This window comes from Pogoniulus pusillus, chromosome 14 (assembly GCF_015220805.1).
Source record: "Pogoniulus pusillus isolate bPogPus1 chromosome 14, bPogPus1.pri, whole genome shotgun sequence".
Classification (NCBI taxonomy): domain Eukaryota; kingdom Metazoa; phylum Chordata; class Aves; order Piciformes; family Lybiidae; genus Pogoniulus; species Pogoniulus pusillus.
The window spans coordinates 2,187,717-2,202,718 of record NC_087277.1 but is presented as its reverse complement, the minus strand read 5'-3'; the positions used below and the strand labels follow the sequence as shown (position 1 = coordinate 2,202,718).

The following is a 15,002-nucleotide window of genomic DNA, read 5'->3' as shown; positions in this document are numbered from 1 at the left end:
TTTTTCTCTGTACAAGGTGTGTGTGGGGAAATGCACTTTTATCCAAGTGTACATCATTTATCTTTATTTCCTAGCATTTCAGCAGTTGCTCCTCATGGCATTCATCTTCTCATGTTCAAGCCTGAACGATCAGCTCCTGCTGCTCCTCAGCCTTGTCCCCACCATCCACTTAAGGTATTTTTAGCAAATGCTTCTTTTTTCTCCTCATTGCCTCTAGCACTTGAAAAGAGCTCCCCAGAAACACTAACAAAGCTGTATTATTTCCTTTAGTCAGTATCCCTTTAGAGCTCTCTGTTGTCAAGATGTCCCACACCTAACATTGTGACTATCTCCTGTCATGTGGAACATTTCTCACTTCTCATGTGTTCTCCTCTCTGGACTCACATGTTGGATGTGTTGGAAGGTAGGAGAGCCCTGCAGAGGGACCTGGACAGGCTGGATGGGTGGGCAGAGGCCAAAGGGATGATGAGACTGAACAAAGCCAAGTGCAGGGTTCTGCACTTTGGCCACAATAACCCCAAGCAGCACTACAGGCTGGGGCCAGAGTGGCTGAGAGCAGCCAGGAAGAAAGGGAGCTGGGGGTGCTGGGAGAGAGGAGCTGAAGCTGAGGCAGCAGTGCCCAGGTGGGCAGCAGAGCCAATGGCATCCTGGGCTGGCTCAGGAGCAGTGTGGGCAGCAGGACAAGGGAGGTTCTTGTGCCCCTGTGCTCAGCACTGCTCAGGCCACCCCTTGAGTGCTGTGTCCAGTTCTGGGCTCCTCAATTCAAGAGAGATGTTGAGGTGCTGGAAGGTGTCCAGAGAAGGGCAACAAAGCTGGTGAGGGGCCTGGAGCATAAACCCTATGAGGAGAGGCTGAGGGAGCTGGGGGTGTGCAGCCTGCAGCAGAGGAGGCTCAGGGCAGAGCTCATTGCTGTCTGCAGCTACCTGAAGGGAGGCTGTAGCCAGGTGGGGTTGGGCTCTGCTGCCAGACAACCAGCAACAGAACAAAGGGACACAGTCTCAAGTTGTGCCAGGGGAGGTCTAGGCTGGATGTGAGGAGGAAGTTGCTGGCAGAGAGAGTGATTGGCATTGGAATGGGCTGCCCAGGAGGTGGTGGAGCTGCCATCCCTGGAGGTGTTCAAGCAAAGCCTGGCTGAGGCACTTAGTGCCATGGTCTGGTTGATTGGCCAGGGCTGGGTACTAGGTTGGGCTGGATGAGCTTGGAGCTCTCTTCCAACCTGCTTGATTCTATGATTCTATGTCTTTAGACTCTGCTTGGAGCAAAGGTTGTGTTTCAGCAGCATGCAGCAGAGTGAAATCCTGCTCTGTGATTACAACTACTGTGCATTCATATGGCAAAAGTAAATGATTGTGACCATCAGAATTAATGCTCAGGACTGGTGTTTAGAAAAATGTTAAGGAAGGTCAAGATTTGGAGCAGTCTTAAAAGGATTTTCTGCAACAGAAATTATGAATACTTACGTATTAGGACCATAGAATCATAGAATCAGCCAGGCTGGAAGAGAGCTCCAAGCTCAGGCAGCCCAACCTAGCACCCAGCCCTGGCCAATCAACCAGACCATGGCACTAAGTGCCTCAGCCAGGCTTGGCTTCAACACCTCCAGCCATGGTGACTCCACCACCTCCCTGGGCAGCCCATTCCAAAGCCAATCACTCTGTCTGCCAACAACTTCCTCCTATCATCCATTAGGTCTATGAGGGACTTTTCTGACCCTGATATCAATGAGCCAGAGTAAGAAATCATGTCAGGGAACTGTACCTGAGGAACCCTTTAAAAATTACAACAGGGAAGATTGATCCATCCATGTGCATTGCCAAGAAAGAACACAATTAAAGTTTTCCCTACAGGTCAATTGTATGCCAAGGTTTAGTTTTACAAGGTTTAATGAAGGCAAAATCAGATGCAGCAGCCAAAAGGGAGTTATTGATTTATCATGCTCCAGTGCTCTGAAAGCTAATGCAGTTGATTGTGCTGAGGGACTCCAAAATAGGCAAGGGATGGATCCATGATGGATACCTGCCCTAATGGCAATTTAAGTTATGTTGAACCCACCAAGGGATGAATCCATGGTGGGTATCTGCCCTTGTGGTAATTTAAGTTACATTGGACCCACCAAGAGATGGATCCATGGTGGATACCTGCCCTCATGGTAATTTAGGTTATGTTGAACCCACCAAGGGATGAATCCATGGTGGGTATCTGCCCTCGTGGTAATTTAAGTTACATTGAACCCACCAAGGGATGAATCCATGGTGGATATCTGCCCTCATGGTAATTTAGGTTATGTTGAACCCACCAAGGGATGAATCCATGGTGGATATCTGCCCTCATGGTAATTTAAGTTACATTGAACCCACCAAGAGATGGATCCATGGTGGATATCTGCCCTCATGGTAATTTAAGCTACATTGAACCCACCAAGAGATGGATCCATGATGGATATCTGCCCTCATGGTAATTTAAGTTCCGTTGAACCACCACTGATCGCAGCAGACTGAAGTCCTTACTGTGATGATGACCATCACTCATAAAGCATACAGGCATGGTGGCATCAAGAGGTTTGATGTTACAGTTTGATGATAGAGTGACTGAGAGCAGCCTTCAAGATCCCAGATTGCCCAGAGCACAGTTACAAGAAGTGTCTTAAAAATCACCAGGAATAAAGTACCTTATAAAATGCCAAATGAAAAAGCAGGAGGCACTGAAGTTACACCAAAGCTCAGCATCAATCCTGCCTTCAGCTTTGTCCACTGAACACACAAACCACAGTATTTCAGTGTGCTAACACCAGAGAATCATAGAATCAAACAGGTTGGAAGAGACCTCCAAGATCATCCAGTCCAACCTAACACCCAGCCCTGGCCAATCGACCAGACCATGGCACTAAGTGCCCCAGCCAGGCTTGGCTTCAACACCTCCAGCCACGGCCACTCCACCACCTCCCTGGGCAGCCCATTCCAATGCCAATCACTCTCTCTGCCAACAACTTCCTCCTAACATCCAGCCTAGACCTCACCTGGCACAACTTGAGACTGTGTCTCCTTTTTCTATTGCTGCTTGCCTGGCAGCAGAGCCCAACCCCACCTGGCTACAGCCTCCCTTCAGGTAGTTGCAGGCAGCAATGAGCTCTGCCCTGAGCCTCCTCTGCTGCAGGCTGCACACCCCCAGCTCCCTCAGCCTCTCCTCACAGGGCTGTGCTCCAGGCCCCTCCCCAGCCTTGCTGCCCTTCTCCAAACACCTTCCAGCACCTCAACATCTCTCTGCAATGGAGGAGCCCAGAACTGGACACAGCACTCAAGGTTTGGCCTGAGCAGTGCTGAGTACAGAGGCAGAATAAACCTCCCTTGTCCTGCTGGCCTCACTGTTCTTGAGCCAGGCCAGGATGCTATTGGCTCTCCTGCCCACCTGGGCACACTGCTGCCTCATCTTCAGCCTACTGTGTGTGAATCTAACTTTACACATATACCTGTGCTGAGAGAGATACCCTTCTGTGCTTCTCAGTTTGCTTCTTACCCTAGAAGAGTGTCCAGACAACGCTCAAGAGATGGGCACTTACTGCACCATGGCAAAAGACATAGAGAATCTCACAACTTACATGCTAAAACTGGTCAAAGTGGGCAAATAACCCTAGAGCCTGATTACCATCTTGGGAGCCAAAATCTAGCTCCAATAAAAGTCACTGCATGGTAGGCTCTTAATGTCTTTATCAAGCAGGGACTCAGGACTCGTGCTGCTCGTTCCTGGAGGCAGAGAGCAGCTAACAAGCACAGGATCAAGGGGGCACAGGGAACAAGAAGTTCTTTTTGACAGGGGGCTTTACCTTCTGTGAGGGACAGCATTTTGACTGCAGACTAATGGGAGTGAAAGCTGGAAACGTGGAACAGAGCTGCGATTTCTGAGAGTCAGGACTTACAGAGCCATTAAACTGGGAATTTAGTGGGACCCAGAAGAGAAAGAGGTCTTCCAAACACCCTTTCCCACACTACCATTTGTCAGTGCCTGCAACACATATGCCAAGGCAGTCTTAGAAACAACTCTTTCTAAACTCTTTCCAGGACAACGGGCAAAGAATATAAACTGCAGCCCAGGAAGTTCCACCTCGACATGGGGAAGAACTTTACTGTAAGGGTCCCAGAGCACTGCCACAGGCTGCCCAGAGAGGTTGCAGAGTCTCCTTCTCTGGAGACATCCCCACCCTGTTTGGATGTGTTCCTGTGTGACCTGCACTGGATTCTGTGGTCCTGCCCTGGCAGGGGGGTCTGTACTCGATGATCTCCAGAGGTCCCTTCCAACCCCTACCATCCTGGGAGCCTGTAAATAACAGCTTTTGCTGAACTATAAACTGCACTCACACAAGTGAATAAACAGTGGCACTTAACCTAGACAAGTAATAGGATGGCTACAGTGGCCCACTCAAGCCCAGTCTGAACACTATGAATTTTGCTTTGCTTTTTGTATCAGCTTTGCCTCCTGTCTGTGTGTCCAGGCATATACCTATGTAAGCCTGCAGCAAAGGAACAAAACAGATTGCCAGATCCACTCTGTGCTGACCCTAGTCTGTATGAGCACCCTTCCACAGGCTCAGCTAGCCATGAGCAGTGCAGAATCAGCAGGTTAAAAGAAAGTTGGGTGTTTTTTTCCTATCACCTTTATGTAGGTGAGAAAGGGTTCAAGAATATTCAGCAGATTCCAAACTTCTTTTTGGCTAATGAAGGAAGAGAGAAGAGTGAATTTGCCTTAGGGCACATCCCAACTGACACCTGTTTATCTTTAAAGTCAGGGTTCAAAGGAGTTGTGACAAAATGTATGCAGCTAGAAGACCAGTCTGACAAAAAGACAGCCCAGTGTGCTGAAAGGTTTCTGAACACAATGGAGTAGGAGAGGTGCATGACTCTCTGCTGTACAGCTAACTACAACAGTTACTCACAGAACAAAAAAGGAGGGCAGACTCTGCATCAGTTCTTGATCAGTATGCACATTTATCAGGATAAGAGGGTGACAACATTCTTTTCTCTAGCACTGCCACCAATCAAAGTCAAAATACTCATGAGATCTACTCAAGAAATATTTTTTGCCCCTGAAACAGTAATTCAAACAGGGAAAACTATGAGAAACTTTACCATTTCTGTTGTTTCTTCCAAACAAACCCAAACTCTGGTCTAAACCAAGGCAAAGAAATCATATGCTGCAGTTGCATGCATAAGGATTAGTCAGGTTAGTGTGCTGCAGCATTTGGTATGCAGAACAAGTTCGCTGAAGCTGAGAGGGTTTAAACAGGAAAGCATCATGACTGAAAGCAAATAAAGCTGCAGGGAACACAGTCAATAAGCTAAGCAAAAGGAAGCAGAAGGGAAGACAAGTAGGGTCCTGGTACAGGAGGAAGAATAAAGGTCTAGAGAAACAGAAATATATTTTACCTGTCATTCTCTTTCCCTTCCTCAGCTTGGTCTTCTTGGGCTGTTTCATCATGCCCTGATTCTTTGTTTTCCTCCTTATCACAGTTCTCCTCTGTCACCTCTTGCCCTTCCCCTTTTTCATTAATTTCTTGCTCCTTTGCTTTTTCCTCCTCCTCTTTTTCTTCCTCTTCAGGAAATACTTCATTTTGTTCATCCCCTTCCAGCCCTCCCTCTTTTTTCCCCTCTATATCCCTCGTCCTTTTGAAGTTAGTAATGATTGGGAAAGGCATGCAAAAAGAAAAACAAAAAACAACAAAAAGAAAACAATCAAATCAAGTCAAGGTCATGGAGAAAAGCATGAAAGGAAAGGAAAGGCAAAAGGAGTGGAACAAAAAGGTGGAAGGAGTCGTAAGTTAAGCCATGCTGCCTAAGATTCCAGCCTACACTAGTGCACCTTGGGCTGTTCTCTCTGGACAGTCTCCAACTAGAAGTTGCATGGCCATGCATCAGGTCTAGAAATGTAGACATGGCTGCATGGCAGCAACAGCCTGATCCTGGCAAGCTTCACTGAAGCAGATGTTTACACAATCTTTTCAAAGGCACCACTTCTCTCAGGAGAATTCATCTGGGCTGACACTGGGCTTTGCTGAGAGGTGCAGGTGGAGTTATGATGATCTTTCAGTTATAATGATCTTTCACTTCTGTTTCTCCTACAGCCAAAGCTCCTCTGGATGGGCAGAGGACACAAAGGAGATGTAGCTCTGCTCACTACATCCATCTTACTGAAGGGTAGCTCAGTGGTTGCACCCTGCTGTAGAACTGCACTAGTGCTAAGCATGAAATAAATTGGTCTGTGTAAGTAGTAAGACTTCTATAGAAGCTCAGTGGCTCCAGTTCAAAGGAAATGAAGATGCCCCTGAGGTGGTTGTGCTAGTTTGAAGCAAGCTAGAATGTTTTGGTACAAGAACTAGATAACAGGCAGTGAAATGAAAACAATTGATGTCAACTTCTCTCACAGTCTCGCTGAGAGCTCTGGGAAGATGAAGAAAACTTTCTCCATTTTGTCTTCTTCTGCCTTTGCCTTCAGACCTGGTCACATCTCATTAACCTTGCTCCCTAACCTCGCTCCCTAACCTCTTGGCTGCACCTCTCTTCTTCCTGAGAACTGGGGTAAGGTTGAGAGGGCCGGGGGGAGGTGTTGGGGTGGTTTGAGAGCCCCTCCTGGGGACTCAGGTTTCTGGGAGGGGAGTTGTGCTTTTGTATTGTTTATCCTTTGTATATTTCTGTATATAACTGTATATAACTGTATAGATTGTAAATGGCTGCTTGTAAATTCTGCTAGCTGTAAATAAATTGCTTCATCTATATTCCCAGGGTCCGTCTGAGTTAGCTGGGGCAAATACAAAGCGGGGGGGGGGGCGGGTAAGAGCCCAAACCACCACAGTGGTTGACACAAAGTTAAGTTCCATGTTAAGTATTTGACAAAAGGTGTTTCAAGAAGGTGCAAACCTACGCCTGTGTAATGCCCACTGACAGCACAGGCTTGCTATTTTAGTGTATGTGAGTAGAACTCAGGATGACAGAACTTGGTTAAAAGACCAAAGGGCAGGGAAGAGTTCAAAAAGCACCAGATGAAGAAGGCATCTGAAGCAGCGCTTCACAGCTGCCCTGCAAAATTCATCCTGGCCAACATTCTGATGGCAAAGGACAGACAGTGACAAGAAATCAGTTACTGACACACAGACGGGGCTAGGACTACAGCTCCTTGTGCTCACCTTATCTTCTTGTTCCCTCTTGGTCTCTCTGACTGGACAGACATGTAGCTCGTGCTGCTGAAGCGCGAGGCGCTGCTGGTGCGCGACACGGCAGAGACGTCGCTGACGTCGCTGTCCGAGGACTTGTTGGACACATTGTCTGAGCCACGCTGAGCATCCCGGCCTGAGCGAAACTGTGGGAGCAAAGGCACACAGACACCGAGGTTGTCAGTGATGAATCACCTCAAGGCAGCTATGGGGCCGGCCCCTGATGCTACCTAAACTGCTTTTCACAGCATCAGTGGGGCTGGAATAGGCCTCTGGGATCATCAGCTCCAGCCTGTGACCCAGCACCACCACATCGACCAGACATGAGGCTGCAATAGAGCTCTGGGATCATCAGCTCCAGCCTGTGACCCAGCACCGCCACATCAACCAGACATGAGGCTGGAATAGGCCTCTGGGATCATCAGCTCCAGCCTGTGACCCAGCACCGCCACATCAACCAGACATGAGGCTGCAATAGGCCTCTGGGATCATCAGCTCCAGCCTGTGACCTAGCACCACCACACTGACCAGACATGAGGCTGCAATAGAGCTCTGGGATCATCAGCTCCAGCCTGTGACCTAGCACCGCCACACTGACCAGACATGAGGCTGCAATAGAGCTCTGGGATCATCAGCTCCAGCCTGTGACCTAGCACCACCACACTGACCAGACATGAGGCTGCAATAGAGCTCTGGGATCATCAGCTCCAGCCTGTGACCTAGCACCACCACATTGACCAGACCATAGCACTGAGTGCCACATTCAGGCTTTCCTTAAACACCTCCAGGGACAGCAGCTCCACCACCTCCCTGGGCAGCCCATTCCAGTGCCTAATGACCCTTTCCCTGAGGAAGTGCTTCCTAACCTGCAACTTAACCCTCCCCTGGCACAGCTTCAGGCTACAGAATCAAGAATCATAGAATGATTTAGGTTGGGAGGGACCTCAAAGCTCATCCAGTTCCAAACCCCTGCCATAGACACCTCCCACTAGAACAGGTTGCTCAAGGCCTCATGCAGCATGGCCTTGAACACCTCCAGGGAGGATGTGGAGCATAGAATCATCCAATGTGATCTCTGATCACATTGGGTGATTCTGTGCTCCACAACCTCCTTGGGCAACCTGTGCCAGTGTCTCACCAGGCCCTCTCATCTTGCCTGGGAGCAAAGCCTGAGCCCCTCTTTACCACAGCTTCCCTTCAGGTAGTTGTAGAGTGTGTTAGGGTCCCCCTTGAGTCTCCTCTTCTCCAGGCTAACCAACCTCAACTCCCTCAGCCTCTCCCTCCAGTCCCTTCCCCAGTCTCATTGCTCTCCTCTGGACCAGCTCCAGCCCCTCAATATCTCTCTTGCAGCGAGGGGCTGAGAGCTGCACACAGTGCTTGAGGTGAGGTCTCCCCAGTGCCAGCCCAGGGGCAGGATTACACTCCCCAGGATTACATGGCTAGGATTACCCCTCAGTGCTGGCCACACTTTGTCCCCAGGCTGCCTGATGTCTGGTAAGAAAGCTTTTAACAGCTGTGGCACACCGGTTGTGTCACGGTTTCTAGTCACTATGCTTTGCTATCTCATTCACCTCAGCAGCTCATTAGCTTCACCCATAGAGTTACTGGGACAAAATTCCCAGCTCTTCCAAAGGTCTCACAAACCTTAGCAAAGGTACCAAAACCATCACAGAACCTTCTTAACCCAACTCTTTCAGCAGGGAGCGTCAGCGACTTGCCTGTGATTATTGAGCTCATGAAAGATTGAACAGGAGGCAGAATGTTCTCATGCCAACTGTGAACCAAGGGAGCCTCCTGGGGCTTAGCCTATTTACAAGAACTTCCAGCTGACAGAGGTTTACAATACTCATTTCTTTCAAGCAAACAGATGAGATGATCAAACCAAAAGCTGAGGCCATGTTCTAGCTGTGCAGGCTCCAGCTCTTGCTGCACAGTGAGGTTGGAGGTCTGATAGGATGGGGAAGGACTGGAGAGAATTTGTATTGACTCCAAAACTGAAAACCTACTCTAGCATTGGAAGTTGTTAACAGTAGATTAGAGTCGTAGAATGGTTTAGGTTGGAAGTGACCTTAAAGGCCACCTAGTTCCAACCTCCCCCGCCATAGGCAGGGACACCTCCCACTAGAACAGATTGCTCAAGGCCTTATCCAACCTGGCCTTGAACAGCTCTAGGGAGGTTGTGGAGCACAGAATCACCAAACACTCATCCAGCCCAACCTAGCACCCAGCCCTAACCAAGCAAACCAGACCATGGCACTAAGTGCCCCTGCCAGGCTTGGCTTCAACACCTCCAGCCACAGCAACTCCTCCACCTCCCTGGGCAGCCCATTCCAATGCCAATCACTCTCTCTGACAACAACTTCCTAACAACATCCAGCCTAGATCTCCCCTGGCACAGCTTGAGACTGTGTCCCCTTGTTCTGTTGCTGGGTGCCTGGCAACAGAGCCCAACCCCACCTGGCTACAGCCTCCCTTCAGGGAGCTGCAGACAGCAATGAGCTCTGCCCTGAGCCTCCTCTTCTGCAGGCTGCACACCCCCAGCTCCCTCAGCCTCTCCTCACAGGGCCCTGACCAACTTTGTCACCCTTCTCTAGACTTTCTCCCTTTTCTTCATGTGCAGACATTTCTGTGCATACAGAAATGCAGTGGGTTATCAGTGACAACCTTTCCAGAAACAGCAGTAGTGCAAGATGAATTGGCACTCATCACCAGGTAACTCTGACTGCCATGGCAAAAAAGCAGTGTAGAAAGATGTGATGAGTAGCACAGAGTGGACTGAAAGGAAACAATGGGAGAAAATAACCTGCACCATACATCGGTGGAGTGGTGAACTCAGGGGGAGCAGCACTGCACTCAGCCACCTGAAGAAACAAAAGCCTAGTGTAAAGTGACAGACCTGTGTAGTCCTGCAACCAGCAACAGAACAAGGGGACACAGCCTCAAGTTGTGCCAAGGGAGGTCTAGGCTGGATGTCAGGAGGAAGTTGTTGTCAGAGAGAGTGATTGGCATTGGAATGGGCTGCCCAGGGAGGTGGTGGAGTGGCTGTGCCTGGAGGTGTTGAAGCCAAGCCTGGCTGGGGCACTTAGTGCCATGGTCTGGTTGATTGGATAGGGCTGGGTGCTAGGTTGGACTGGCTGCGCCTGGAAGTCTCTTCCAACCTGGTTGATTCTATGATTGTAAGAGAAGGATGTCCAGGTTTGGCTATCACATCTGCCCTGGGTTTACAGCTTTAGAACAACTGTCATGAACTACACAAATCATTTCCTTCTGTTTGCAGCCAAGGAGTGTTACACTGGGAAATGCTCTGCAGGACTGTGCAGTGTTGAGACTTGAGCATGGCATTTGGGTGCCTCTTCACCATAGTTTAACACTTAGTAAGTTGTGTTGCCTACTTGAAGGCAGGGAAATTAAAGACAGACAAGAGACAAATGCTGGTGCAGGGTTCAGTGCACATCTGCTGCAGCCAGGGGCACACGCTGCAGTTGGTTTCTGATCTGTAGCTATTTGCAGTAATGTTTCTCATCAACAAACCACTAAAGTCCTCCCTAGCCTTTAAATGTGAGAGTGAACTTAGCCAGGCACAAACTCACAGAGCATCCCTGCTATCACAACATTGAAATGTTGCAACATTTACTTAGGTTCTTTATTGATGCTATTCATCTTTTCACTTGATGAAGGAGACAGTATATATCATATTGACAGAGAATCATAGAATCAACCAGGTTGGAAGAGACCTCCAAGATTATCCAGTCCAACCTAGCACCCAGTCCAATCCAATCAAGCAGACCATGACACTAAGTGCCCCATCCAGTCTTTTCTCCAACACCTCCAGATGGCAACTCCACCACCTCCCTGGACAGCCCATTCCAGTGCCAATCACTCTCTCTGGGAAGAACTTTCTTCCAATATCCAGCCTGTATATTAATTTGAGAACAGAAAAGCCACCCTTAAACAGCTGTCCTGATCATCAGACACAACAGAACACTGTACCAGCATAAAAGCATTGCTCTTATGCAGCAGCTCCTTTTAAAAGAGCAACCTCTAGTGAGTTGTTTATATTTTGAGCCCTGTCTGTTTGGTTCCACTCACCTGACCCTCCTTAGGATAATTCTGCATCCCTTAAGAGTGTATTTTATGTTGACTGGGTGTAAAACTACCAAGCACTGCCTGTGTACTGGATTACCACCATGAACTATAGAAAAGGCAGCACAGAGCTGCCCCGAGGCTTCAGGACTTGCTGATGTAGTTGCCATGCTGAAGCCTGTGCTGCCAAGGTTGCTCTGCTGCTGGCTCCCAGCAGAGCTAATGCACAGGCAAGCTGTGTATGCCTGTAAGGACAGCTGTGATGCCTACAGTGGCCAGGGACCTCAGGGCAGGTACCTCTGGCACTACAGACTTCAGGTGGAGAAATAAGAGAGACTGTAGTTCAGAGAGAAATCATTGCTGCAATTGTTAATTACAATCCAATTAGAGGACAGATAATTACTTGTGGTGATTCATCAAATAAAGACCTCGACATGCAGATTCCCACACTGAGCTTGCCACAGCAGCTCATGCAAATGAGCCCCAGAGAGTTAAACACATGCCAGGAACAAGGAATCACAGAATCAGTCAGGGTTGGAAGGAACCACAAGGATCAGCCAGTTCCAGCCCCCATGCCATGCCCAGGGACACCTCACACTAGATCAGGCTGCCCACAGCCTCATCCAGCCTGGCCTTAAACACCTCCAGGGATGGGACTTCCACCACCTCCCTGGGCAACACATTCTATTCAAGATTAAAGCTGAAACCCCCCACACACCTGCACTGCTACTTAATACAACAACCTCTGCAAATGGTTTGATCTTTTTGGTGACTCCCACTGCGTGGCTGCCAGGACACAGAGATCTGTGAGTGCTCTGATACTTGCTACCCAACACCTCCCGCTGGAACAGGTCACTCAAAGCCTCATCCAGCCTGGCCTTGAACACATCCAGGGAGGTTGTGGAGCACAGAATCAGCCAATGGGATCTTAGATCACATTGGCTGATTCTGTGCTCCACAACCTCCCTGGGCAGCCTGTGCCAGTGTCTCACCACCCTCACTTGAAGAAATCCTTTCCTAACATCCAATTCCAATCTCCCCTCTGCCAGTTCAAACCCATTACCTTTTGTCCTGTCCTTACAAGCCCTTGTCAATAGTCCCTCCCCAGCCTTCCTGTAGACCCCCTTCAGATACTGGACGGCCACTCTAAGGTCTCCTCCAAGCCTTCTCTTCTCCAGGCTGCAGAGCCCCAAAGGGGCTATTAAAATGTTCCATGTTGCTTTAATCTGCTGCTACCAGTCTTACATCTAGGACTACACAGCCAGGCAGTTGCCCAGGCAATTGAAATGGCCAGTGACCTCCAACCATCTCTCTTCTTTGTTTTTTGGTTAATAGCCTAACTCATCAGTTCTCATTTGCACAGGAAGATGCAAATCTGCTCACTGCTTTTATTGATTCAAATGTCAGGAAGGCTGCTCAGACAATTGTCCATTGTGCTCCTACAAGAAGATTAAAGAAGCCTTCTGGACTGTTTCAATAGTTCTCTGCCTTGCTGACAAAAGCTCCTGAGCAGCCAGAGCACAGCAACTGCGTGAACTATTCAGTCAGTTCCACTGCAGCTTTCAGTGCAAGTTGACAGCCTCTTAAAGGCTTTGCACATTGTAGTGACCAGACATAACCTGAATGAACGTTACTGCATTGCTTCATTCCTCCTAAAGCCTTTCTCAAAGGCTGCCTAAGCAAGTCTGCCACTGATAATAAAATCAAATACTTGAATCATAGAATCAAACAGGTTGGGAGAGAGCTCCAAGCTCAGCCAGCCCAGCCTAGCACCCAGCCCTGGCCAAGCAACCAGACCATGGCACTAAGTGCCCCTGCCAGGCTTGGCTTCAACACCTCCAGGCACAGCCACTCCACCACCTCCCTGGGCAGCCCATTCCAATGCCAATCACTCTCTCTGACAACAACTTCCTCCTCACATCCAGCCTAGACCTGCCCTGCCACAGCTTGAGGCTGTGTCCCATTGTTCTGTTGCTGCTTGCCTGGCAGCAGAGCCCAACCCCACCTGGCTACAGCCTCCCTGCAGGCAGCTGCAGGCAGCAATGAGCTCTGCCCTGAGCCTCCTCTGCTGCAGGCTGCACACCCCCAGCTCCCTCAGCCTCTCCTCATAGGGCTGTGCTCCAGGCCCCTCCCCAGCCTTGCTGCCCTTCTCTCAACACCTTCCAGCACCTCAACATCTCTCTTGACTTGAGGAGCCCAGAACTGGACACAGCACTCAAGATGTGGCCTGAACAGTGCTGAGTACAGGGGCACAAGAACCTCCCTTGTCCTGCTGGCCACACTGCTCCTGAGCCAGCCCAGGATGCCATTGGCTCTGCTGCCCACCTGGGCACTGCTGCCTCCTCTGCAGCTCTTCTCTACCAGCATCCCCAGGTTCCCCTCTGCCTGGCTGCTCTCAGCCCCTCTGTCCCCAGCCTGTAGTGCTGCTTGGGGTTGTTGTGGCCAAAGTGCAGAACCCTGCACTTGGCCTTGTTCAGTCTCATCCCACTGGCCTCTGCCCACCCATCCAGCCTGGCCCTCTGCAGGGCTCTGCTACCCTCCCAACAGCTCCACAGCTGCTCCTAGCTTGGTGTCATCTGCAAACTTACTGATGCTGGACTCAACCCCCTGCTCCAGATCATCATAAAGATATTGACCAGGACTGTGCCCAGCACTGTTCCCTGGGGCACACCACCAGTGCCAGCTGCCAACTGGATGTGGCACCATTCACCACCACTCTCTGGGCTCTGCCATCCAGCCAGCTCTTGATCCATATCAGAGTGAATCTGTCCAAGCTATGAGCTGCCAGCTTGGCCAGGAGCTTCTCGTGGCAGACAGTGTCAAAGGCTTTGCTGCAGTCCAGGCAGACTCCATCCACAGCCTGCCCCACACTCACCAGGCAGGAACCTGACCATAAAAGAGATCAGGTTGGTCAGGCAGGACCTGCCCTTCCTAAACCCATGCTGGCTGGGCTTGATCCGTTGGGCATCCTGTAGGTGCTTTGTGATGGCACTCAAGAGGACCTGTTCCATCACCTTGCCAGGCACTGAGGTCAGGCTGACAGGTCTGGAATTTGTAATTATAAATAAACATTTTTAATGATATATAGAATTATTTACAGCCATAGCAGTACTCTTACATAAAGCAGAGGTTTGTGAGCCAACTTTTGCAATCTATAGGCATAAATGACTACCTAGAGAGAACAGATGTTCATCTGGAGCTTGCATACACACAAGGCCAAGGTGATGGCTATGATGAAACTGCCTTTGCATGGAATCTGTAGTTGGCCAAGTCGATAATGTGTCACTTGTGCCAGGATCCATCAAGGCAACTGAGGTACAGGCAGTCAGATCAGCCTCTGCCAGCCCTGCTTTAGCTCTGGGCTGCATGCAGCATCCATCAGTCCACTGAGAGATTTAAGGAGTCACTGGGGAGATCAATTTTTGTACTGCTCTGTTATTAGGTATATAATAGCAACTGCCTTGGGCAACCCATTCTAACTCATTCCTCATGACTGCTGATCCTGACTTCTGCTTTGCAGTCCTGGATCCTATCCCATCTTTCTTGTTTTTTTTTTTTGTGGTGGTTTGAAGCTAATTGGAATTTTCAGTGAGGAAAAATTAGATGCTAGGCTGTGAAAAGGAAACAATGGTGATGGCTACTGCACTCATAGGCTTGCTGAGATGTATAAAAGCAAGCATATGAACAGAGATACAACAGTGAGAGTCTCTATCTGTTGGAG

At 49.4% G+C, this 15,002-nt stretch overlaps 1 protein-coding gene across 49 annotated transcripts in view; it reads right to left on the bottom strand.

Annotated features, from left to right (window-relative positions):
* RIMS2 (regulating synaptic membrane exocytosis 2) overlaps positions 1-15,002 on the bottom strand; it is a 493,599-nt gene that overhangs the window by 75,296 nt on the left and 403,301 nt on the right. For 41 of the 49 annotated variants that reach the window (XM_064154113.1, XM_064154074.1, XM_064154114.1 and 38 more), the window contains one exon: positions 7,172-7,344. The exons of the other annotated variants lie outside the window; for them this stretch is intronic. In XM_064154113.1, the coding sequence (XP_064010183.1) occupies positions 7,172-7,344 (173 nt within the window). The remainder of the gene's footprint in view (positions 1-7,171; positions 7,345-15,002) is intronic. 49 annotated transcript variants of the gene reach the window in all.